Source organism: Camelus bactrianus, chromosome 5, assembly GCF_048773025.1.
Source record: "Camelus bactrianus isolate YW-2024 breed Bactrian camel chromosome 5, ASM4877302v1, whole genome shotgun sequence".
NCBI lineage: Eukaryota > Metazoa > Chordata > Mammalia > Artiodactyla > Camelidae > Camelus > Camelus bactrianus.
In genome coordinates this window covers 37,629,562-37,657,040 of record NC_133543.1, presented here as the reverse complement: position 1 = coordinate 37,657,040, position 27,479 = coordinate 37,629,562, and the positions used below count along the sequence as shown (strand labels likewise).

The 27,479-nt window shown below is 36.5% G+C and overlaps 1 protein-coding gene and 1 pseudogene across 1 annotated transcript; both read right to left on the bottom strand.

Moving 5' to 3' along the window:
- Positions 1 to 4,379: 4,379 nt before the first annotated feature.
- Positions 4,380 to 19,859, bottom strand: TNFAIP6 (TNF alpha induced protein 6). Its single transcript, XM_010950273.3, has 6 exons — positions 19,677 to 19,859; positions 15,163 to 15,300; positions 13,598 to 13,759; positions 10,007 to 10,235; positions 8,159 to 8,199; positions 4,380 to 5,071 (listed from the first exon to the last, which is right to left on the bottom strand). The coding sequence occupies exons 1-6, from the start codon at positions 19,768 to 19,770 to the stop codon at positions 4,902 to 4,904; spliced, it is 834 nt and encodes a 277-aa protein (XP_010948575.2). The 5' UTR covers positions 19,771 to 19,859; the 3' UTR covers positions 4,380 to 4,901.
- A 2,715-nt stretch (positions 19,860 to 22,574) lies between these two features.
- On the bottom strand, positions 22,575 to 23,035 carry LOC105065209 (large ribosomal subunit protein eL29-like; annotated as a pseudogene).
- Positions 23,036 to 27,479: the final 4,444 nt, after the last annotated feature.

The following is a 27,479-nucleotide window of genomic DNA, read 5'->3' as shown; positions in this document are numbered from 1 at the left end:
CAACATGGGGGGTCAGGGTCACAGGATACATGATCAGCTTGTAGATATTCTTCTGATTGGTTGATGGTGAGGTAACAAGGTGATGTTTTGGGAATCTTAATCATCAATCTTCTGGTTTCAGTCTGAGGTCTATGCGCTTGTGATCATCACATAGTCAACATCCTCCATGGGGTGAGGGTCTTAGTTTCTGCAAAATGACTCAAAACTGCATCAGATTGTTATCTATATCCCTTCAGGAGAAACTAGGAGTCAGTTCTGTGACTCTGTTCTATCACTGAACTATTGTTCAGGCTGTTACTACGTTCTTTGCTTGATTGCTTTTCCTTGTTTCTGCATTTTCTCACTTCTCTAATCACTAATTGTTGGAGTCTGCTGTTTGGAACTCAGGGAAGACCTTGGAGACTAAAGCTTTGTCCTACAAATAAGAAGGGGGGACATAGAGGGGCTTGTACTCAGCAGGGTTCTGCTCCATTTCAATACCACAGTGACTTCTCTGCCATTCGGGAGACTTTCCAAGAAGGTCTGAATCTCAGTCCTAGAAGGACTCTTCCGGAGTTGCTCTATCTCAGCTCTATGGGTCTTGGCTCTCCTTACATCTGCTTATACCTCTTTATATTTTTACTTTTTACTAGCCAGTCCACGGTTGCTCCATTCTCTTGTAGTAGTTAATAATACTTTATATAAACTTTCACTGTTTAAATTACTGTGTGGTTTCAAGTCTCCTGACTGGACTCTAACTGATGCAAGTGTAAAACATGTTTTCTATTACTTAACTCTTGGCAGATAGTAAGAATATTCATGATAGTCCACACTTTAATATTTTTTCCACTTGGCTTTATGATTTTATGCAGTTATATTTAATATGCCATTTTCATTCTAAATAAAAGGCTAATATTCATTCTTTAATTTGATTAAGGATCTTCTATGTGCCAGCTCTTATTACAGGGCCTGTAGATACAACAATGAAACAAACAAACAAAAACGCAGCAAAATACACTGTTCTCATGGAGTTTACATTCTAGTGAGAGATCAAACCAAGGTAAAATAATTTAGCATACAGTATGCTAAATAGGGAGAAGTTCTGAGGGTAAGAATAAAGTAGGGAAGGGGATATGATATTTTAGGGAGAAGGTGGTTGGAATGGCCTGGTAAGGACGCTAGAGTGGCTGGGGTGGAATAATGGTGGAGGAGGAGGTGAGGGGAGAAATAGGAAATGAAATGGGAGAGGTTAGAGGAAGGGGGCCAGACCGTGGTGGGTCTTCTAGGGTCATGGGATCACTGGCTTTTCTTAAGTGAGATGAGAGACCATCACCATCGTCATCATCAATACACTATTATTTCAAGTGTTCTTGTTTGTGTTTGAAAGATATTGATTACTTAAACACTTGGTATTTTAGAGTAGAAAAACAAAAAGAACACATTTAAGATTATTTTGTAAGTGATTCCCATTCACTGTAGCAGGGATAGAATTTCAGAAAGCAATGTGAAAATTAGTTTTTGTACTGTATTGTACATATAATTTTTTTCAAATGAACATCTTGATTCAGTTAAATCTAATACTGTGTAATTTTTCCCTTGACATCATGAGAACCACTGTGAGGTTATTAATACTTAGGCAAGTAATAGTTCTATTTATAATTGTTTGACAGTCAAATAAATGCTCAAAAACTGTTTTGTATTTCATAAATACTGTTAAGGGTGTGGGTTTCCCAGTAGAGGCCCAAGAGCCTGTGTTTTTAGGGAGCTTCCTTTTATACATTGAGGTTTTTGTGGGATATGATTTCTTCTTGTGATTTTCTTTGCTGGGCATTTGTTCAGAAGGAAATTAAACATCTGTGGATATAAATTTTAGAAATTTTTGAGACAACACAAGACATGAAAACAACTGGCCTTCACAATAACAGAGCCTGGAAAAAATTTTTTTCAGGGGGATGAGTTGCAAAACATGTTCTCAAAAAACTTCCTTTTCAAAAAATTTTCTTCAGAAAGATCTGAACTTGAATGTTATATTAAATAAAATACTGAATATGTGCATATTATAGTCATCAGTATTTTTTTTCTCAGAATATTAAGATCACATTCAATTGAAAGTAAGTAAAATTTTAAAAAGAACCTCTCAAACCCACATATAGACATGATAAAGAAAAAAACATAGAGAAAACAATCTACAGATACTCCTGAGCAGGTATTAAATTGATAACATTCAAGTAACGTGGAATTGCTAGAATATAAAGAGTACAATTTAGCAAAAGATGCTAAATTGAGTAAAGAAAATCAAGCTTTAAAAAATGTTCCACAGGTCACTCTTTTTTTTAACTAAAATTTTTAAAATAAAATTTTACTAAAACTTTATCTTTCTGTATTATAACTCTTCATTTCCAGGTATTTCTGTAGATCTTAGAATATGATCATAATGTATCCTAAATCTCAGTAGGAAGGCTTGTAAATGATTCAGTCGACTCTCTAGAAGTCACTATAACCCATCTCTGACCCTGTGAATAATACTCTCCCTATACTATTAAGACATAGGGGGATCTAGGTCAGTGGTAGTAGATGGCATTTAATATCATTCTAACTACTTTACACTTCTGAATATTGTTTTCAGGAAAACCTTAGAGGATTTATATTCATCTTCATCATCATCATCATCATCAAAAATAATGCCTTGTATCCTAGAGTGCATTATAATTTTCAAAGTTACACACATTCTTCAATTTACTATTTAAATTCCATTCATCAAAATGTCCAAAGGAGAAAAATTCTGGTAAAGACCAAAACACTTGTAGAGAAAATGTAGTCAATAATATTGTAATAATGTTATATGGTGACAGATGGTAACTTGACTTATAATGGTGATAATTTTGTAATATATAAAAATGTTGAATCACTTTGTTGTACACCTGAAACTGATATAATATTGTGAGCCAATTATACTCCTTTTTTTTTTTAAATGGGGGAAAAAAGGAAGACCAAAAAAGCTGATGAATGTGAAGGGAAAAGTCAAAAAAAAAAAAAAAGGTGAAAAAAAAATTCATGAGCAAGGAAGTAAAAAAGTATTAGATGTGCAGGAAAACATATAAACAGAAAGATGTTATACTGGCCTTAAATTATATTCACCTAAGTTAATTTCTCTTAGTTTAGAAAATGGCTGTCTTCTGTTTACAGCTTCTTTTTTATGCTTTGTCATCTAGAATTAGATTTTTATTCCTAAGTCTAAGACTGCATGAAACTGATCAAGAGGTATACTGGCTTTCCATCTCTGCCCTCCCCAAATTATAACTTACATAATGGCTTAAAACAGCATGAATTTATTATCTTACAGTTCTGTAGTTCAAAGTGCAATGGGACTCATTGGCCTAAAATCAATGAGTCAGCAGGGATGCATTCTTTCTGGAAGCTCTAGAGGAGAATCTCCTTCCTCGCCTTTTCCGGCTTCCAGAAGTCACCCTCATTCCTTGGCTCGTGGGCCCTTTCCTCCATCTCCAAAGCTGTCAACGTTGCATCTCTCTGACCTTGCTTTTCTTGTCACATCCTTCTCTGACTCTCTTTTTCTTATGCCTCCCTCATCTACTTTTAAAGACCCTTGTGATTACATTGGCCCTACCTGGATAATCCAGGATAATATCCTATTTTAAGGTCCTTAACTTGATCATTTCTGCAAAGTCCCTTTTGCCATTTAAGGTAACATATTCATAGGGTTTGGTAATTAGGATGCAGACTTCTTGGGAGGGGGCACTGCTCTTCCTACCACAAAAGGTTATATTTAAAATCCCATTCTCTGACCTCTACCTACTATCTCTCCAATGCATCCCCTTTCATACCTTGATTTGACAATCCTTTGAGCCCCTATGGGACCTTCACTTGATCACTTTTTCACTGTCCATCATTTCTCACTGTCCTCTCATCACTCCTTCTCAAACTAAATTCAGTGGATTATCATCACAATCCCTCCTTATGCACATCCTCCCTTCCCTTGCCCTTGTCTTGTACTCACTTGGCTCACAAAGCCCAGCTCTGGTGACTCCAACCCTCTCGCTAATCTATCTTTGTCCTTGAGTAGCTGAACATGGCCAGATGAAAACACAGCCTTGCTGACAAGGTTCCTATTTTAACATCAGAAACTTCAAATGGGCCCTTAATGCTGCTTGGTAATGACATGCTGTTTTCCTAGTCCATTCACTTTCTCACTTTCCTAGAATAAGCCCGCTGAGTGAGTAGGGCAGCCCATCTGTGGTCCAGCCTGCCACCGACCCCATTAGTGTCATAGACTCCAGCTTATTTCCCTCAAATAACTTTGTTGAATTTTCATTAACCTCTGACTCAGTAATTCCACTCCTAGGACCCTATCCCAAGTAATTAGAGAACTGTACAAATACATATATGTTCAAGGATGTTTATTGAAACAATGTTTTTGAAAACAACCTGTAATTCCCACAAAGAGACAGAATTAAATAAAGTATGAAAAACAATTGTACTATGGAATATTTTACAGCTGTTCAAAATCATGTTTTTGCAGAATACTCAATGATAGGGGGAAGTGCTTATTACATCATAAAGTTCAAGATTGAAAAAAAAAGTTGTAAAACTGTACGTAGAGCAAGATTTCAAAATCTGAAATACAAAATGATATAGATACATATATACATATATTACAAAATTGAAAAATGACTAAGAGAAAAATCTATAAATGTTGATGCTTGTTATTTTTATGCGGTGAGATAATAAGAGATTTTATTTTCTCGTTTAAAGTTTTCCGTATTTTCCAATTTTCCCCAAATTATCAGGTGTAGCTTTCACATTTAGAAAAATAATAAATAAATTTTAATAATAATAATAACATAAAAGTGAGATCAAAGGGGTTCCAAAAGATACAAACATAAATACATATTTTTTTGTTTGTTTTATAAATGGCTAAATCTTCCAGCTAAAAAGTTTTTATTTCCGGTAGAAGTAGTACTTGTATTCTTTCCTTGACTGGATTTGGGTAGAGGATCCACTGCAACATATTTGATTTGGAACCCTCCTGCTGTCACTGAAGCATCACTTAGAAACTTCAAGGTCATGACATTCCCTGTGGAAGAGGAGGATGCAAAAGAACCAAGATATTACTCTCCTTCGATTTGGTTGACAATTCAAAGACTCATCATCCTCATAGGAGAATCTAAATTCAGGAACAACATTCCTAGGATTCAGAGCTGGATTCTCAAGATACAGAGTCTGTGGCTTTACTGCCAAGTGGAGAAAGCACTTTCATATTTTTTCCCCTGGCTCTCCAGCCTGTCCTATAGGAAATTTTGTCTATTCTATTTTAAAAGGTATTTCTTTGTAGAAGGAACATCCATAGAATTACAGGAGAATGGCAAGCAGGTCAAGCCAGTGAGGTATGGATGGATTCTTTATGAAATGATGGCAACAAGCCTTGCGTTTGTAAAAAAGAAAAAAAACCCCACAAAACTAGATCCCTCCTTTACATGAAGCACCTGGTATATTTTACCTGCATTAAAGCCCAAAATAAAAAGTAAAAACTTTATTATATAAAACAAATATAGGAATATTTTTCATTTTCAGGAGGGAAAAGTCTTCTTAATCTAGATCAGAAATCCAGAATTCATTACAGAAACCCCGTATATACTGAATACTAATGTTTGCCAAGCACAGCTTTTAGTGCATTTCATCTATGAACTCACTTATTTTACAGAGCAACACTGTGAGGTGGATACTGTTAACAGAGTCATTTCATAGATGAAATTGAGGCACAAAGAGCCAGAGTATCTTGCCCAAGGCCACAGAGCTCCTAAGTGGCCAAACCAGGTTTGAGTCCAGGAAGTCTGGCTCCAGAGTTTAGGCTCTGAACCACTGTACTTTTCTCAAACTTGGAAGAGTTGCTTAAATGAAAAAAAAAAACAAAACAAATTTTTTTTTTTGCAGATTACTCAACTGGTCAAAATACAAATTGGCACCGTAGGATGAGTGCTAATTTGGCAACTTCTATACACATCTAAAATGCACATCACCCGTGACCCTAAAATTTCACTTCTAGGAATTTACTCTTAAAAAAATATAGCACTGCGAAGCAGAGGTCTAAAGATGTCCAGTGAAACGTTGAATACCAAAAGAAAAAAAATCAGAAACAATCACCTTTATAGTGTTCAGTACTTGTATGAGACAAATTTTGGCACATTCATTCGATGACCTATTAAATGGTCATTAAAAAGAATCAGAATGGGGGGGAGGGTATAGCTCAAGTAGAGTGCATGCTTAGCACACAGGGGCCCCGGGGTTCAATATCCAGTTCCTCCCCCAAAATTAAATAAATAAACCTAATCATCGCCCCCCCCCCAAAAAAGAATAAATTTAAAAGAATTAGAATGAGCTAAATATTGTCCTCTGACTTGGAAATAGGTCCATGGTATCCATGTGTATAATGCTTGTGTGATACAGGAAAACATCTGGAAGGATAGTCACACCCTTAATCGAATGACTTTCTTGGGTGGGGAGAGATGAGAATGGGCACATTCTTACTTTATATACCTTTTATTAAAGTGGTGAAATTATGGCAGTTTCTGGTTTATTTATTTTCTTGTTTTGTTTTTTAATATAAATATCCTGGGTTGACTAAGCATATAGTTAAGAAGAAAACTAGATCAAGATGTTAACAGGATTATGCTTGACTGGTAGGATAGTGCTTTAAATGTATTTTGTATACCTTTTTTTCTGTTACTTTGTATCAATGACCTCTTCCTGCTGTTTTGCTAAATCTTTGGCTTTTTGTTTAAGTATGTTCTTTTCTGTTGATTTGTTTCTCTTTGAGTAATAAATTGTGTGAGTTTTTCCTCTTCAGTTTCTTGCAGTTGTGCAAGAAGAACTGATTTGGTGTTACATTTGGAGAAAGTTTTGTCTGTTCCAGACAAAACAAGAAAAATGTCAAGTTTTAGGCTTCCTTTTGACTCCCCTTCTTCTCCTTTTTTTTTTTAATTGGAGTCTCATCCCCCAGCTATCTCCCATACCTCATGTTTTCTTTTAACTTTCCGTTAATATAAAATATGTTCTCAAGAAAAGAATAGGACATAAAAAGTTGAACAGATTACTCTTCCTAGGGAGATTGTAACAGAGTAACGAATTCATAAATTTTAAGCATTAATCATTCCCGGGATTGAACAAGATATTCCATCTCTCGTAATGATTCATAAATGAGAATTGCATGTCCTGCAAGGTTAGGGTCTGGGAGTAATATAGCTTATAGTATCTCAGTTAAGGACAGCTTAGGAATGCAACTCAGTATAGCTTTTCTGTTTTTAGTTGCAAAAGTTTTGTGATAATATTTTTATGACTTGGGGGAAAAATAGAGGAAGTCAGAATGCCAGTTACTAGTCCTGGTGATGGAAATGAAAAAGAATAATGAAGACATCTAAGAAAGTTCTTAGCCAGAAAGTAGCAGTTTGAGGCAACAGCAGTGGTATTGCTTATTGAGATAAATTTATGCTGCTACTAGGACATTTTTTGAAGTATATTTCAAGGAACAAAGTCACACGAAATAATTAGCAAGAGGAAAAAGATCTGGAAAACATTCCCCACTGTAGCTTGCCTTTTTAGATTTACTATGTGTAATTAGCATATTAAAAGTTCTCTGACATCTTCCAATAAAGAAACCTGTTTAACATTGTTTAACCCAATGTTTCCCAAATTTACTTGACCTTAGAACCCTTTTATCATGTAATATCTATTAAAAACATCTCACAGAAGACTGTCTAGGGAATGCTGAACAAATGTGAAAATGCAATACATACAATGGAAAAAGTTTTTCAGTGATAGGTTTTTTTTTTAACAGCTTTATAAATTACTTCAATTCTTTATCAATGAAAAATGTGGGCCTTTTATTACCACATTTTATGGGAATTATAAGAGCTACAGCAGTATTCGTGGATTTCCAAATTCAAGACTATGTCAGACTGCATTTCCTGCAAGTAACAACAGCCTACACATTTTAGTGCAAAGTCTTTCAGTATAAATAAGCACTTCTTTGCCTTTTGCAAGCTAGCAAGCTATACCTGCCTTCAGTTCTCTCATCTTTAAAAAGTGTATTGTCATAACTACTGGATCCTTCACTTTCAGTGACACTGAGAAATCGTAGTTTTGTTCCTCAATTTAGAGCCATTACCTGTACTAATGATGTCTTCTGGAAGCTCATCTCCACAGTATCTGAAAGAAAATTTTTTAAAAAGAGAGGTCACATGAATGAATATTACACCGTTATTGCAAGTGACTCTTACTGATAATCAACTTGCTTTATTCCCCCTAAATAATGGCTCATTTTTCTATTGTTTTACAAAGTTTATTATTTTATTTTATTTTTTTACTTGAATTTATAAGAGAGAAGAGGGGTTAAAACATTGTTTGAAATACCCTCACAGTATTAATGAGATTCTTAAAAAAGGATATATAGCAATTCTACTCTGTATGTCTTCAAAGCTTTTTGTGTAGTAGACAATGTGTATCTATTTGGAAAAATTTTTTAATTTGTTTCTGATTAATCTCATAAAGCTTTCTTCCCAGTTAAAGAAGAATAGGTGTATGGCTGATGGTATTAATATTTTGATTTCTGGAATAGACTGATATAAAAGTGAAATAATTATGTTGGACCTTATAGACATAAGAGGGTTTGATTTTTATCTGAATCATGACTTGAAAGGAATTTCCTTGCACATAATATAAAAAGTAAAGGTTTTTTGTCAGTTTCTAAAAGTGTAATTTATTCCAGAGGGGGAGAAAGTCTATTATAAAGGTAAATCACATAATATAATCCAATAAATAACAAATTAGCCTGTAGATTAAAAAGCCACTTATGATTTTTATCTAGGGCTATAATTGATTTCTGAGATTAGGTTTAGAATAAAAATGTTATCTTAATTCCCAAGACAGGAGGTCCATTCTTTCAAAAAAGACTTTGTTCTTAATCCCTCCAACTCTACTTCATGTCTTTTTCAAACTATTTTAAAAAACTATTTGTATTTTTTATATATCAGTAGTCTCACCTAAAGAAGAAAACAAAACAAAAACCACTTTCCCTCCAAAAACTGTTGTTCATTTATGCAAGAAATGCCTTTGTTTTCCTTGGTATTTAAGTTATACAGTTCAAAGCCAAAAACAAGACTCAATAATAAGCTATTAAGTCTGTCATTTTAAATTGTCCCCGTTACTATTTTGTTTCACTTAGTTACTATCATGGATAGTAAAGAATTGATAACTGAACATCTATTGATAATGGATAGTCTAAAATACAAATTAATAAGTGGCGACCTGAATACACAAAACACCTAACTGTACACTCTTTAATTTGCAATATTTTGTAAAGTATCACAAAATTTGTATGTAAAATTTAAATTATGTTAAAGATTTAGGGTGAGAACACAAAAATATTGTGTCCCAGAACATCAAAAAACCAAGGGAGAAATACTGAGGAAAGGAGTATTTGTTTTTTATGGAAAAGAAAGCTATTTTTAAGAAGACATCCATTGTATATTTAGTTAAATTTTGTGAGAGAAGGGGCTACACTTTACTTATTTACCTTATATCCATAATGCTTAGTACAGTGCTTTACAGATGACAGGCAACAATTACTGAATATATAGTTATTTTTAGGAGGTTGACAGGTATCAGAACATTTAAAAACTCCAACAAATTTCTCAACTCATAGATCTTCTTTTTCCTGTTAGTCAAATCTTGAGGTCTTATTTATAAATAGAATGTTGAGCTAACTGTTACAACTTAACAATAATCAAAAAACAGCTATCGCTATTTTAATAGTAAGTAGATGTAGCAGCTAGTCGACTATGGCTTGTTATGAGTGAAGTGCAAAGAAAAACTCAGTTAAAGAAGGACTTGGTGTTGCAAGATAGTAGACATACTGGAAAATCAATATTTTAGGGACAGTTGGAGGGGAATTAAAGAAACATCATGCAAAATATCAGATGCTCTTTAACTTCCTGAGTGAGGAAACAAGAAGTACCTTCCCACAAAGCCATGAACGTCATCGTAACTGTCATATATTTCAACATAGTCAGCGAAGCAAGCTGGGTCATCTTCAAGGTCAAAGTCCAGAAAACTCAAGTGAATACGCTGACCATACTTGAGTCTAATGTGCCAGTAGCAGATCTGGTTATCACCATACTCATTTGGGAAGCCTGGAGATTTAAAAATTTGCTTTGGATCTGTGAAGACACCACCACACTCTTTTGCTGAAATGGGGAAGGGGAAAGATAAGACAGCATTAAGAAAAATTATTCCTACTTTAAAAGGATATTCACTCCTTAATGTTCATCTATTTAGTACTTTTTATGAAACAGAAGTAAAGAAATGGCTTAATATATAGCATCTATAGTATATTATATACAGTTATAGCTAAAAAATAAATGTATTTTTTCATTAACAGTCACTAAATTCTCTAAAATGAACGTAGACTACCTGTGAATTTTTTAAAAAGAGAAGGAGCAAGAAGAAATAATAATTTAATTGTGCTCCTGTTTACATTTTTTGCTTCTTTTTATTTTTTTAAGCATTGAACGTATGTCTTAGGTGTACACTTAAATGTGTTTTGACAAATACATACACCCATATTATCAACAGCCCAATCAAGATGGCATGGATTTTGCCCTCTGGTGTCAATACAGTGTCATCAGGGACTTGAACACTTAGAATAATGAGTCCAATAAATTCTGTTTGGAAAATCATTATAGAATATGAAGATCACTAGGAAACTTGAAAGATGTGCTAATCCAGTTAAAAGGAAAAATCTATAATCATTCTGTACTCCTTTGGTTTAAATTAGCACCTTAATCCTAATACTATTTGAGGATTTGGTGGAGAGATCCATGTTGGTTTTTTCAAGTCATTTACCATTTCATAGATTTCTGCCATGTCCCATAGCCTGTTATAAGAACAGACAATCTCTGTCAGAACCAGTGATTTTTGAGTATGACCTAGAAGGAAAGCTGTGGAAGGGCCCCAGTTAATTTTAATTCCATAGCAACTAAATGTCTAGTATCTTGGAAAAAAGGTACAACCTAGGAACTCAAAAATAATCTGAGTGGAGATGGTAGTGGTGGTGGTAACCCTGGGTAGCATGCAAAGGTTTTTTTTTATTACATGAATTAGAGGCTTTTTACAAGAATATTCTCCTTTAAAATAACTTTAAAATAACTTTTAAAAATTATGTTAGAATCCTTATCTCCCCAAGGCAGAATAGGATCTTAGAAAGACTGGGGATTGGTCAGAGAAGGTCAGGGATCTAGTCTGAGCTCTGTGACCACTCTATACCTCAGTTTCTTCATTGTTAAAATAAATATAGTCTTGCTTCCCCTATTACCCCCCTCCCAGGACTATTCTGAGGATAAAATATACAGAGTAACTGAAGGGTGTTACGGAAAATGTAAGCTATTATTGCATTATTAAATAATACATAATACACAGTTTGTATGTGCACATAAGTGTGCATAGAGCCGGCTTTTGGAGGTATTTTCTCTGCTCCGTAGCATCCTATCTTGGTTGTATATATCATTAGATTAGGGAAAAAATTCAAATATTGAACTAATTTGCTTGTATATTTAGCTATATCTATTTAGTTCTATATTTCATGTTACATGTAATTGCCTCATCTCTTGCTTATTTAAAAAATGACATGTTTATAAAGCAGACTGGGTCCCTGAGGACCAACTGCTAGTTGATCAAGAAGTATTCACACAAAAGGCAGTTGGCATCGTGTCACTCATTCAGAACTTGAATGAGCAAGAATACGTCTAACACATTTGAGTGACCCTATTCTTCCTTACTTCAATTAACTCTAACTTGATGATATTGATTAATTAATAATGATTGCTTTTTTTTTGTTTCTGTTGTTAATGGAGATACTGGGGATTGAAGCCAGGACCTCATGAATGCTAAGCATGCGCTTTACCATTGAGCTTTACCCCCAACCCCCTGCTTTATTTTTCTGATACTGTTATGACTGTTTCATTCTAGTTATTTTCCAGTGAACTGTTCTCCTTCCGTTGCTGTTTCAGGTGGTCCCCAGTCCCCTTCAGGTTAACCACATGCTAAATAATCAGCATATCACTGAATCCAAAAGTAAGCTGAGAACTGAGTAAGAACAAGTCTCCCAGGATTCTGTACACATGTTTCCACAGTAAAAATTATTCAGCCTCTATGAGAAACAAAAGCAGCTTATATAAATTTGTAAGTTAAGGTGGCATTCTTATAAAAGGGCAATGAAGTACTGTAAGAATCTTTGCATTAGCTCTTCATCTTCCCTAAACTTTCGCCTATGGATGCTCAGAGATCCTAAAGTTTATCAAGCAAAGGAATCAGAATATAGTTAGAAGTAGAAGTTACTCTTGAGAGTAAAAAGAGAGTTACTTGTATAAATATATTTAAGAAAAAGGAAGGAAGAGAGAGAGATGAAAAGAAGATACATGAATTATTAACAACGACTAAAATAGGACGAAATATAGTATAATGTAGGCCTAAACTATGTCAAAGTGATTTGAAAGTTACAGTCCTATATGAATGCACTGTAGGTATTCATATTTTGTCTCAAATGGGAATAGGTGATAGCTTTAAGCAAAATTCTTTTCTACTTGAAATACACATTATTTTGAGATACAGTTAGTTACAGACATGAGAAACTGTTCTCCAAGAATGGTTAATATCATTAAATAATAAATTCTATAATAATATGCTAGAACTTCATTGTAACTCTCCTACTGTGTTGTGGACTTGTTTATAAAGTAGATCCAAATGGAACACGACCTGAAGATGTTTATGATTATAAATGTGGGAAATACTTTGTAACACATCTTAAGACTTTGTGATATTATCCTGGGGGAAGTACATCCAAAAAGAACAGTCTACTTTTCTCTCTAAGACATGAGCATAGTAATTATAAGTTAATTTTGTCTTTAAAGTTTTCCTAGCTACAATCATGGAAAAAGAATATGAATAAAAATGTACAATATAACAATAACTAGGATACCCAGTGTATATTTGTTAAACCAGAGTGAGAGTTGCTTAGTTTGGAAGTTTAAGAATTTATGCATAAAAAGAAATTAGGGAAAAAATGTGTTCATTCTGTCTCCTTTTCCCCATTCTATCAAAAAGATAGTTAACATTTAGTAGTACCACTGCATAGTTTTAGCTAATTAACTGTGACAAGTTTATAACCTGCTTTTTTTTTTCCCCCCTTTGTGGTCAGGAAGTTCCCTGGCACAGAGAAGAACTAAATTCATGATCCCACCTGCCTACTAATTATTGACTGTCTGATTTTGGGAAAGTTACTTAAGCTCTTAAACTTTCAGTTTCCTGATTTCTAAAATGGGTGTAACAATAGCTCCTTGCAGAGTTGTTGTGAATATTAAGTGACAGTGTGGATGGAGGAATGTAAGTCAGTGTCTGGTATAGCATAATCATTCTATGAATGGTAATTATTATTAATAGTTATCATCACTAAGTTGATTTATCTCTGGAAGAAGAAGCCACTTCTTTTTAATGACCTCTCAGTAACATGTAACTATTTTTATAAAGTATGCAATTATTGATTTTAACAAACCATGTGGGTTGTAGCAATAGGCATCCCATCTTTCGCTTCTGTTGAGACGGACTCCGTAATCAATAATACCAGTTTTTCCAAATCCACAGTTGGGCCCTGGCTTCACAATGGGGTATCCCACTCTGCCCTTGGCCATCCACCCAGCAGCACAGACATGAAATCCTGCAAGATAATGAAAGGCTTAACTGGTATATTCCCTCAGCTGAGCAAAGGTCATCTTAAACAAAATACCCGCTTCCAACAGGGACAGTGTCTAAACTGCCCAAAAAGGGGAAAAACTATTTTCTTAAAAAATAAAATAAAGTTTGAACATATATAAAGTTCTTATAACATCTGACTTTCTAGTGAAAGATGACATCTTACTTGAACAACAACAACAAAAGAAGCAGCTGGACTAGGAAATCCTAATACCATGTATATGAACACAATCCGATTTCAGAGCTGATATTCTTTTCAAAAATGACCCGGCTAGTGCCAAGAGGTAATTTCTAAAATTAACGTCAAATCTGAAAAATTTTTTCACATGATAATTTGATTTCTTTTTAAGGATCAATTAAGATATTGCTAATATTTTTTAAAAAATTTGAATGGGGATAAAAGCACTCATAAATTTCAAACAGAGCCTCAGCCCTACTTTCCTTGCTCAGTCTTGGAGGCTGTTTTAATATTTGCCAATGCCATCCAAGAAGGATTTGAGTACAAATCCCTGGTAGCTGGTAATGGTTCTGGCCTTAGTAGCCATCATTCCGGTTACTGCGTCACACACAGCCTTGTGGGTAAAGACTGAGCCGTCTCATCTGGGGAGGCTTTGGGGCATTTTTGCAAACACCTTAATTTTTTTGTCTTGGGTAGTATATAACAATAGCAAGAGCTTTGTCAGGTATTTTCCTATGAGCAAGGGAGAAGAGAGTTCTGATTGATGGTGGCCTTTTGGATTCTCCTGAAAGTCCAGGAGAGACAATGGCAGCCCTTTTTTAAATAAAGAAGGAAATGGGACTAGTTAATTACTGAGTTTTTCAGCAGGTCTCCTGACATCATCTTCCCACTTTCTTTCTCCTGCCATCTTACAACTTGCTTATCCTCCTTTTCCTCATAGTTTTTGATCCTAAAGTACAAATGCATTCTCCCACTTAATATTAAAAAAAAGAAAAATGAAAAAAAAATTGAAAAGACTTGAAAAAAAATCTACTGAATTTAGTGGATTTCCTTGTAAGACTCAACATAGTAGCATCACTTAACAGCTGAGGAAACCCATACTCAGAAGTCAAGAAGAGGCAGAACAGTATTAAAAATGAATAGCAATGACATTAAAATTAATGAGAAATTTAAGTGACAGCGAGATAATGATATCTTCATTTTCTTTTGACTTTTATTTATTAGCCCCCAGTTGGGGTGTGACTCGAAATAAATTGCTAGGACTAACTCTAGACAAAGAAGATGGAAGAAGCCCAAGGAACTCTTAGCAGGGGTGGAGAGATGAGTCTTAAAAAGCGGTTGCCAGAGAAGTGGAATTTTTTTCCCCAAGGGTGAAAAAGAAGGAAAATTATTGTCAAAAAGACAGTTACCAATTTTTCTGGCTGCTTCTAACTGCTTGTAGGTGGCGAGATGGCCACCTTCGTATTCACACACCGCCTTGGCTTCTGCGTAGGTGAGCTTGTACTTGCCGGAGCGCGCTTCTCTGTGGTACACGCCTGCTGCTTGTTCTGTGAATTCACAAAATGTCGTAAATGCACTGTTGTCCGTTCTTGTGGAACAAGGGAAATTTTGTGGTCTCAGCTGGAAGATTACATCAGCTATTGTTCCTGCCAAAGGGTTCCCTGGCTTAGCTGCCTCGAATGGCTAAATTTTCATTGTTAGAAAGCTTTGGGGAAAAAAATATGAATGAGGGAAATTTTAGGGGAATTTGGGGATGTAGATAGAAATTTGAGGCATAATTATGTTTTTGAACTGATAGCCTGAAAGAAAGTTTTAATACAACGTTGTGTTTCTACACTATCTAAAGGTGATAAAGTTTTGACTTTTTTTGGCTTTAAGTCATATGAAAACTTGGAAAGGTAAGCAATAGGAAAAGAAAGGGAGATGAAGGCAAACGAAACCAACAAAAATTGGCTCACAATGAAGGAAAAAATGAGCCAAAATATTCATTTGAGGGAAATGACTAATGCAATATAATTTAGAATTTAGTAAACAAATCAAAAACTGAGAAGGAATTTGAAGGAATCCAAAACAAGCAAATATCGCATTAAAGAAAAGAAAAATAGGTTTAAATATAGCAGAGAAAAAACGGGACACACCTAAGTACCAGTTCCTAAATTTTTTATCTGGTTTGTCTTTTTTAGTTCACATTTGTTCCCAATGTATTTTAGATAGTGTCAGTCAGACATGAGCTGTCTCCAGTAGACCACTGTTTAAACTGATTGTTTTGAGTTTGGAGTGCATCTTGCCATAGAAACAATGTGGAAAGTTTCCCAGGACGATGATCATAACATATCTCTAATAGTTCTATGCAGGCTGTCAGATTATTAAGCCTTTGTACCCTGACCTGTGCAATAGACCATCAAGACCATTTCTGATGAGAATATGTATTCCTTGGCATGCAGCAAGACATGAATCCAGTGGTATTAGAAATACTGTTCTTTACTCTCCTCCCCAAGCCGAAGTTGACAATGCTACAGTTCAGTAGGAGATGCTGCTTGGCATTTTCCCTGTTTTTCTGGACTCCAAGAGATCCTGCTCTTACACATTATATGATAAAAACCTATCAATTATACACAGTACATTAGTCAATCTGATACTTATAGGTCAGAGAATACAGGGAACATCAAAGTCGTTTTCCCCTTTGAGAGTCACCAATGCCCCAAGTGTCCTTGTTGTGAAAGCCTCATTAACTGAACTTGCACTAGTTTACAATTTGGTTGTTTTAAGAATATACCATGAGGTACTTTGCTAGGTGCTGTGAATCAAGTTCTGTTCTTAAACAACCTGGGCCCTAGTGGACAATGCAAGTACACCTATATTTGAAGTACAGGGGTACTAAGGCTTTTAGTAGAGAAGGGAAACATAGAACTTACTCTAATGTATGTGACAGAGATTATTGTTAATTATTAAAAATGTTAAAACTGTATCTGTTTCCTGACTAAAAGATCTTTCTTTGAAAAAAATTTTGTAGGAATTATTTTTAGTGTCTGCCAAGTTTTCTCAAACTAAGATTTCCTTGGGTTTTTACTCCAAAAATCAAAATATGTATTAAAAATAAGACAACAGTCTCCAAATGGAGTCCTTTATGCTAAGCTCTGCATCACCCAAACCAAGACTTAACTTAATTACAGTTTTTCTTCACCCAGAAATGGAATCTTAAACCAGTCCATCAGGAATCATCTGGTCAACATTAGTTGGGTAATTTGCCTGGTAGACCCTTGCCATACCCTAAAGGAAAGTAACCTTGCAATAACCAACCCTCTATTTTGCCCAGTAAAACTTCCGTATTCCTGCTCCCTCCTGCCTATAAAAGTCTTGCATTTTGTGCAGCTCCTTAGAGTTCGTTTCTATCTGCTAGAATGGATGCTGCCCCCATTCGAATGGATCTTTGCTCAAATAAACTAAAGATTTTAATATGCCTCAGTTTTTAACAGGTGTTTGCAGGAAAAATAAATTAACAATAAGATTTTTAAAAATAATTTTAAGTATTCTTCTTGGTAATTTTTCTTAAACTTTTGGTACCTGCTGAAACCTGTCTAGTAAGAAGATAGTAACTTAAATAGCAGAAATGTCTACACTATATTTTTACGTATTAAATGATATTAATATTCCACATAGTTCCTGAAGGAGAACCAAGCCTCCCATTATCTTGCCTCATGAACAAGTTGAGAACTCCTGGCGAATATACTTGACAATTTTAAGCACACATTTATTTTAACGTATTTCTAAGTCCAGAATTTTAAACTACTAAGATGGTCCTTTGTACAATGCATTTCACCTTGTGGAAGAAGTAATAATTTATTAATTTTTCTAGTCAATAGTCATTCATTGAAGTTGGAAGTCTATTTAACCCATAATTTCCTTTTCCTTTTAGTAAGTAGAGACAGTAGCATGTTGACTCTGATTTCTACCTCTGGTTCTACAATGGACATGGCATAGTTTACTTCCTGAGCCTCAGTTTCCTCACCTACCAAATGTGAATAACCATAGCTATTTTTTGGGAATAAATAAACCATAAAACTCATATATATAGCTTGGGGATCCTAGTAGGCACTCAGGAGAATGTTACTTTTCCCTTCTTTTTCAGATTCAATACAATGACTAAAAGGAATTTCTTATTTGTGCATTTTGTATATCCATAATCCATGTAAGATAGTTGAAGTCCCTTGTGTCCTAAAGTGTCTTTTCTAAAAAATTACTGTTTAAGGAATTAGAGGATACCAGAGTTAAAAATAAACCTTGGGGGTTCTCTACTTCAGCCTTCTCATTTTACCAGTAAGGAACTGGGACCAAGTGCTTAAAGTGCCTTTTTCTTGATAGTTGCTAGCAGATTCCTGACTTCTAATTCAACTCTCTTCCCTCCCTAGTTTTCTAGCACTACATTGACCTAACCAACTGTAAACAATTTATGCTAGGCTGGCTGGTCAATAATTTGTCCCAAATTGAAGCAACATGCAATCACCCCGGGCCTCAGATGTGCAGCATACTATTAACAAACGTTTGGGTTTGCTCCTCTCTACGTCTAGGACAGAACTTCTATTGTGCAGGTTTATGTTGGTTTGTATTTTGGTAATATACAACATCACTTAAAAAGACAGCAGCTCCAAATTACTTGATGGTTAGAGAATTTGACAGTATTTCAAAGTTTATCCATGTGGGTTGAATTCTTACTAGCTTCATGACCTTTTTTTTTTTCCATTTCTGACATATAGGTGTGTATTTCCCAAGTTTGACAGTGTGCAATGAAAATAAACAGAGACTTGCTCATTCCTCTAGTAAATTCCAGACCCCATCTTAGCCAAATGGATCTCACTGTTCAGCGTGAAAGTAGTTCACTGGCTCAAGCTGAAAAAAAGAGGCAGCAAGGCTGTGCATTGCAAATCGAGCTTTTTAATGAAATCCGCATGGCTGCAGTTATTACCAGAGAGAAACATGCTGAAGGGGAACATATTCTACAACTATGTGCTGCTTAGCAAGCATAAAATCAAGATCTAGGTTGATTTTGCTTTCTCTTATTTCTCTATTTTATACAAGGATCTGTCAGTTTTCTTTACTATCAAACATGACGGTGAACATAAAGCAATATTAATTTGTATCATGAGACTTTAAAGCATTGTTTAGAGTACTATATGGGATGTTTAGGGTTTTCTATATTTAGCCTTTTTGTGGCCTTTTTTTAGCCTTCTATTGTGTTAGACGTGTGTCATTCCTTACATTTAACAAAACAAAACAACCAAAGAAACTTTCCTTGTCTAACAAAAGAGGTAGAAAAGTACTTAAACGGATAGCTCAAACAAATCAAGTGGTAAGAATTCATCCAGAAATGATAATCCTTTTTCATTTTTTCCTATATTACAGCTGGCTTTGTCAGACTAGTCAAAAGATGTTTGGAAAAAGCAAGATATACACTACAGGTCAGAGTACCTGGAGGAATGATTATAAAGTTATTATATATTCCAATTTACCTGTTATGATTCTCTATGGTTACCTGTTATGAAGTCTGACTGCAAATGCATTGAAATTAAAACAAAATAATATATCAGAGGTTTTTTTTTAGTGTTTTAATTTTGTTAAAGAAACATTCCCCACTACACCATCACACCTGCTTTGAAAATTTTAAAATATTTTTTCATATGGAATATAAATATTAACCTGTATCCTCTACTAAACAATTTACTTTATAAAAAGCTATTTTAACATTTTAGAAGGCAAGAACATTTAAAAAAAATAATATATGCATTCCATAGCTATCTTTCCTAAGCATTTTCTTTGAAAACATCAGCCTTGAACAGGAGAGAAAAATTTACTGCTTTGATTCACTTCTCCATGAATTCAAGGAAGCAAGTTTCTCAACAAGAAGCTCAAGAGTCAAGTTTCTTACCAAGCCATATGGAGTTATGAAAAATTCCGTTCTTGAATCCCCATCCGTGAGCCTCTTCCCATAGCAAAACAAATAAGTAAATTAAGATGATCATATCTCAGTTGTAGAGGAGGAATAGCCTGTTAGGGGCTGCTCAGGATAAATTCTCAGAGCAGAGGCTGAAATGTGTCTGAAACATCTGGTTTCCACATCTTTTAAATGGTTTTTTTCAGCTGTGAGGTCAGCAAGTACTCTCCAATGGCATTTTCTGCTGTAGAGTTACACAATTAACTCACTGTCTGAGGCAAATCCTCTGACTCATTTGCATTGGCAACCAAAACTAGGGATATAGAACGATCATCTACATTTTAAAATTCACTTACTTGGAAAGGGGTTCATTTATTTTGATTGTCACGGATACTTTTCTATTAGGAAGTTTTTTAACTTGGTGCAGATTCAGCAGTGGTTTCCAAAAAAAAAAAAAAGAAAGAAAGGAAGAAAGAAAGACACTTCGGTAGGAATCTTAAGAGAAACCCTGAATGTCTTATTTGCATTATGGGGTTTGGGGTTAAACACTGATCTTGAACTTGACCCTGGTAATGTTACTTTAGTTTTCCCTTAGCATGCCAAGCTTGCATAGAAAATTTAAAACAAAAAATGTGCACAGTCTGACAAATCCTAAACCATCTCCAGTGATGTAGAATTTCTTTACCCTCCATCTGCTTTTGTCCTGGGGTGGGGTCTGTGGCAGTCCTTGGTTTATTGTGGTCAGCAGGTAAATACATCAGCTTCCAGAAAAGCAGCTAAGTTTCAGAGCCTTAGGACATTCCAGCAGCTTTGGGTATCTTATACAAATATTTCCAGGCCATAAATCCTTGAAGTTTTGGGAGAAAGATAGGTGGGTAGATAGTCATGAAGTTAATAAAATTATGCCCCTAGCTTCCCCAAGTCACTCTAACTTTGAAGATGGTCAAAATAATAGGTAACAATTATCATAGTAAAGTCACTATGCCTTAAAATATCCCAAACTTTCCTTTTGCGGAAGGTTCTTGGGTAACATGTCTGGTAATACCCCAATACTCTGATGCTAGTGGCATTTCCTGTTGATTGACAGCCATTTTTGGGGGGCAGCTTTGACTTCTCTTTCTCATTGGTTATTCTTTGCCGCTTAGCGTCTCTACTCTTGCTACCAAGCTGCTTCCCATTTGCTCTCATTATATTCATTTCTCTCATACTTTCTTAGTTCCTCCATTGATATTGGAATCCTTTGAAAAAGTCAACTTTCTGGACTTGCTTTCATCTGAAGTTAGCTTGAATCCCTTAGGCATCTTTGCATTGCACATCAAAGACTTGCCCTGATCTCATCTCTTCTAGGAAGAGCAGTTGTGGCAGGTAGGCTGAGGGTACAGAATTTACTGGACACTCACGAGGTAGGCATAAAGCTTTTAGGGTTCAAAAATATCTATTTTGGGTCCACAGCAAATAAGAGACGAGGGGATTATATGCCAGTTCTCTGGTAGAGTTAGAGGGTTTAAATTTGGTGCAAAAGAGGATATTGTCTAGACCAGGTGGGTGTGACTATGGAGAAGGCAGGCATGGTCAGCAGAAGAGGATGAATAGATAGTTGGAAGGAACAAACCATGGTATTTCTCTGGAAAGTAGAATTATGTGAGTATTTTAACTTTGTGGTTTAGGAAGTAAATATAATTTTACTTGTTCAAGGCTGTAGCAAAACCATCACAGCCTTCCCCATTCTTTGCCTCTCACATTCTCTGGCCATGTCCTTTCTGCATCTGTCTAAAGTACTCAATTCCCCCTAGTTTTCATTTATCAAAAATTACTCTCAGGAAGTGTTAGAAATTAATCTTTACTTAGGTCAAATAACATACAAGAGATACCCTTCTTTGTTCATCTGCATTTTAACAAAGCTCCAAGTATAACAGGGTGTAAATGTTCAACTGGCTTTAACATGAACAGTTAGTGATTATACTGATGGATTAACCCAATCTCAGGTAGAAGATTTCTTTCTCCCCCTCCCATTTCTTCATGCAACTCCCGCCACCACTGTATGGTGTCTGGAAACCCTGTCCTCCCTGTCATCAAGCAAAGAGAAAACAGTGCCTAATTGTGTGGGCTCTGGTTTTGAGGAGGTGTTCAGTTCTATTGTGGAAGAAAAGAGGAGAATGAGGTTTTTGTAAGGAAAAGATGCAGAGGGAGTGAGTGGGCATTCAGTGGAGAACCAGAGGGAGAAGAAGAGCGAAGAGCAGAGGGACTGTTGCCTGTGAACTTACCTTGGAAGTTGCCTAAGATAACAGGCACCCCCTGCCCACCCCCCAGTACACACTGCCCAGGATGTATCTTATGAGCCAAGAAAAGATGCACTGATGACAGTTCCTTTCAGGGATTCAGAAGACTTTACCAGTCCAATGCTCTGCCTTCAGGGATGAATGTCACCCCACCTCCACCCCCATCTCTTGATCTGTCGGTCAAGGTGTGCAGTGGCTCTTTTCGCACCCACCCATCACTGGCTGAAAATCCAGCCGGACTGTTGTTTTGCAGATGCACTTCCCATCTCGGCTTCTTTCCCACAATGTTCCAGTGCTCATCAGCCTAAGTAGTTACTAGACACACCTAAAGACAAGTTTGTCCAGTGCAGTCTTGGCCCAAATCCAGTGTGGAGCTCCCTACCTTGTGGCTTAGTGATGTCACTATTCCACAGAAAAATGAGACTCTAGGGTAGAATTTCAAACATCTGCCAGAGGATGACAGGAAGCATTTTAATTTTATTTTTATTTTTTGACTGACAGATCCTGCCTTAGGTTTATTTGTACAAACAGCACAGGATGACATGAGCCCCATGCAGACAGCAGCCCAGGGGTCACACCAGTCCTCTAACCTCACATCAATAGATGAAGGCCTCTACTCCGGAGCCTTTGTCGGGGCCTGGGTGCCTTTCGGAGCCTGAGCCGGAGCTGGAGCCAGAGCTGCAGCTGCAGCTGCGGCCTTGGTTGAGCCTTGTCCTTGTCCTTTGGCCGGCAGAGCCTGAGACCCTTGGCGACGCGGACACAAGCACGTTTCCCGAGCTTGGGGCGAGCGATGTAGGCAAGTCGACTGAGCTCGTGGCTGCTGCCCTCTGGGATCTTGGGCTTGACCTCCTTGGGCTTTCCGAGAGCCTTGGCAGCCTCGGCAAGTGCGCTCATGGCCTTGGCGCTGTTGGCCTGCATCTTCTTCAGGCCCTTCTTGGCAAAGCACGTGTTCCTTAGGAACTTGGGGTCCACCCCCTTAAGAGATTTGTATCGTTGTGATCGGGGTTTTTTGATGCCGTTTCTGTGCCGTTTTCGGGAGTGGTTGTGTGTGGTGTGGTTCTTTGACTTGGCCATGTGTGCACCGGAGCCGGCTGAGGAGGCATTTTTAAATCCTTTCGACATGCTGGGTCTCAGCCGACAGGGAAAAGGTATGGAGAAGTGTCAGGTGGATGTGGGTGGAGGGGAGAAAGAAGAAAGGGAAGAGAAACAAGTTCTAAGTGCTCACATGTCTGAGTATACTTTAAAAAGATTGGATTTGAATAGCAAGACACTGTGGGAAAATGCAATTCTTTGGCACATAGTATGAAAACTGAAACAAATTATTATCGTTTATTGATCATATCATATTTTGTAATCTTGGAAAATAAAGGAAAGAGCAAGAGAAGAATATAAGAAAAGGGTGGAGCTCAGTGAATTACAAAATATGTCAGTAGAGGACATCTCTAAGAACACTGCCAGTAAGGCCATGAAATTACAATACAGGAATGCCCCACCCACCCTAAGAATTCCCGTATGGACTAGGGTGTGAAAAAAGGCAACAAAAGAAATAAAGCTCATTCTTTTAGTGCACAGTTTAAAACAATTGGAGAGAAATTCTAACGCATGGCATAGAACAAGGTGAAAGAAATAAAATGTGGCATTCCACTCATTCACTCAATAAATACTTAAGAATTTTCACGTGGAAAGCTGCAGACTCTTACAGGGCCAGTAAGCCAGATGGATCCTATATAGAACAATGGGAATATATGGAAAAGTGAAACATTTAATTATTTTATATGAAAAAGCTTTTAGAAAATGAATATGACACTGAACAGAACAGTGTGCTTGCTAGTTTGTGGGAAAACAGATGTCAGAAAGAGGCCTGAAACTGACATTGGACTTCCCTAATGGCCAGCAAGGATTTCTGGTTCTCCACCTTCCAGCAGCCTGATAATGTTGTTCCCTGTAGTCCTCTATGGTTTGGTGGGATCATGTGATTATTTCTGGCCAATGAGATGTGAGCAGAAATTAGGTATGTTATCTCAGAGACAGGCTTTTGATTGCTGATGCCCCAGAGCTCTTGTTCCCTTGTGGAAAGAAATGTAGAAAATGCATGGAAGGAAATGTTTCAGATGGTACCTGCTCCATCATTGGATCCCTGATTGAGCCTGATGTTATGTAGCATGAACAAAATACAAGTCTTTATTGTTTTAAGTCACTGAGATTTGGGGGTTATCCATTGCTGTTAGCATAACTTAATCTGCCCTGATTTATAAGAAGAAATGAGTGTCTATGGGTATTTAAAGCAAAGGATGGCTTCAGAAGGTTGAGGGCCTCGGGACATTCAGATGCAAAAGTTAAAGCAAAGAGGAGGAAGAGGAGGAAAGAACAAGGAGATAATGATTAATGTACTTAATATCCTCCCTCTCTCCCACCCCACCTGCTTATAACTCACATGTCCCCAATTTACCTGTGATGTGCCTTCTAAATGTATTTATGAGTACTCCCCCATACACATTCATTCCAATCAAACTGTTCTCTTGCCTCCTTCTCCTACCTCTTATCTTTTCTTACTCTCATTGGAGAATCACAGAAGTCAGTGTTGGGAACTTAGGGATTAACTGGTTCACGTTCTACCCATGCCATGAATCCCTGCTCTGCTGCCCTTACTTACGTTGACCTGAAGTCCTTTTTATTAAACTCTCACTCATTTCTGTTACTGAAGTCCACAGAATAAGTCTTACCTGTATCTGTTTTCAGGAAAAATTACAATGATCTATGAAGCTGGAACAAAGAACATACATTTGAAAACAAATGTAATATATGCTCATTTAAAATTTACTTTTAAAATATTTTTTAAAATAGGTCCAGAAATATTAAGCTCAGAGTGATCTTGTCTTGATAAGAGAGGGATATGTATAAATATATATGAAAGAATATACATACAAATACTAAATATCTCCGTATTGTTCAGTTATGAGGGTTTTCTAATTTCTTCTTTTTGTTTTTTGTTTTCTATTTTATAAATTTTTTTCAATAAATATGTATCAAAAGTGAATGAAAAAAGTTATGATTCATGTACACATATTTAAAGACATTACCTTAGTTGATATGGCAATGAAACTGATAAAGAATACCCTAAAATCATGACTAGAACAGAGTATTAAATTTTTACAGGCACAGAAAAGACTGAGTATTGTGTATCTAACCAGGTGAATGAGTGATAGGATTAACAGTCTTTCCTGGGAGAATGAGATTAGTCATAATGGGATCAAAATTGAAGCCAAGCCATACTTCATAGATTTGTGCTGAGGTCACATGGCATATATAGTTGCTTTCAGATAACTCTTCAGGGCAGTTGCTATGTATATAATCAATCTTGACCTTAGCCTACACATAAATATTTAATTTTTTACAAATGTTTACAGAGGGCATAGTTGTGTTAAACATTGTGCTGTATATTAGGTGGGGATATAAAGAGTAATAAAACAGAAACTCAGGGAGCTCACCATTTCCCATTTAGAAAGTTATCAAGTTGGTTTGATTCTTCTCCTGGGAGTTTTTGAAAGGGTTTTAGGTAAAGGTAATACTATGCTCACTGTTTTTCCACATCCTCTGACCCAGGGAAGGGAGGATCTACCAGGAAGATTTTTGGTCTTAGCATCTTCACTACTGATAATCCTGGCAACACTAGCTGCTGCTTGCCACCACTGAGACTGGTGGCTCTGCTTACTAAGTATTGGTATAATCAGCCAGGTTAGTACATCCTTCTTCAAGGAAATAACTTTATATCATCAGGGACAGCTTTGCTTTAGAAATGACTTCTTCCTTTTCTGCCTATATGTTCTGCTCAATTGCTATGGGCAAGATCTTTTTGTCTCCTTCCACTCATCATCCCTTGTTTTAGTACAACAGGTGAGGCTAGAGAAAGGTGAGGAACCAAGCATATCTCCTAGATCATCTTTCACCTCTGTTACCAAGCGTCACTAGTGAGAGAATTCTGAGGCTTCCTTCTTGACTCCTCTCTTCCTCTTACCAATTTCATCCAATCCATTCCCATGTCCTGGATCTCTTCCTCCAAAACAAAATGGTGGCAGTGATCATTAGATGATTACCAAACCAGGTTCCCTTTCTGCCTGGGCACAGTCATCAACTACATTTCTCTACCTCCTTTGAAGTTAGGTGGATGGAGTATGTGGCTTGATTCTAGTTAATACAGTGGGGGTTTACTTGATGTATAGCAGTTTCAGACCTGGCCCATAGAAATCTCCCACAAGTGGTCAAGAATTTGCCATCTGATGACTGAATGAGGAGAACATCCTTGGCCCTAGAGGAGCGTGCAGTCAAAAGGTAGAAGGAGCCTCATTCTCTACATAACCAGATAGAAGCACACCAGGCGGGAAAACCAAACACAATTCTACTGTGTTAAGCCACTGAGACTGGGATTTACTTGTGACTCTAACTAATATAATACCATTATATTGTATTAAATCTGCTGCTTTCTGTCTCTGTGCTTCCACCCTAGTCTGTGGCATCTAATCTCCTGCTTGGACTATTATAGTAGCCTCCTGTTTCCTTCCACTCTTGCTTTCTACAAGTCATTCTTTGCAAAGCAGCCTGAATAATCTTTTAAAAGTGTGAATCAAAACTTATTCTTCTGCTTATAAACCTAAGTTCTCCTGTGGCATGAAAATAACTTCAGTCTCCTGATGTTGGTTTCTAACCTCGCCCATCCCCTGGTTCTTGTTAACATCTCCAACCTCACCCACCCTGCTTCAACTTGAACATGCCAGGCTTATTCCCACCTTAGTGATTTTGCAAAAAGGCCTGGTTTCCCTTCATCTTCTTTATATTCAAATTTCAACTTCATTACTACCTTCTCAGTGAGGCCTTTGTTGCCCAATCTTAAGCAGCCTCTTGTGACTTTTTATTGTAGGATCCTATTTTGTAAAGGTCAAGTTTTTTGAGATTTAATTTATATGTGGTGTCACCCTTTGTGAGGTGTACCATTCTATGAATTCTGACAAATGTATACAGTTGTGTAGCCACCACAGTCAAGATGGAGAGCAATTCCATCATCCTCAGAAGTTCCTTGATATTACCCTACTCTAATTCATCACAACCTCATATTCTTAAATAAATTTATTGCAGTCTAGTATTCTTTCTTGTTTATGTATTTGTTTATATTTTAGCTCATTTGTTTGTTTTATTATTTTTCATCTTCTGCTAGAATCCACATCCAGGAAAGCAGGGACCTTGTCTCCTGGTTTGCTTCTCTAAGCACAGTGCCAAGAATAGTACCTAGTACACCACAGATTCTGAAAAAATAATTTTAAAAGGAAGGATGGAAGGAAGAAAAGAAGAAAGGAAGGGTGGGTCCTCTGAGTCTTGCTTTACAATGTGATTTCATATGTCCAATGGGAATGTGTAATAACATCCCTTTTAGAGTACCCGTGAGGACCCCAGGAGATGTTGACTATGAAAGCCCCTAGCATCATGCTGGCATTTAGTCATGTTCAGTACATAGAATTCCTATTGC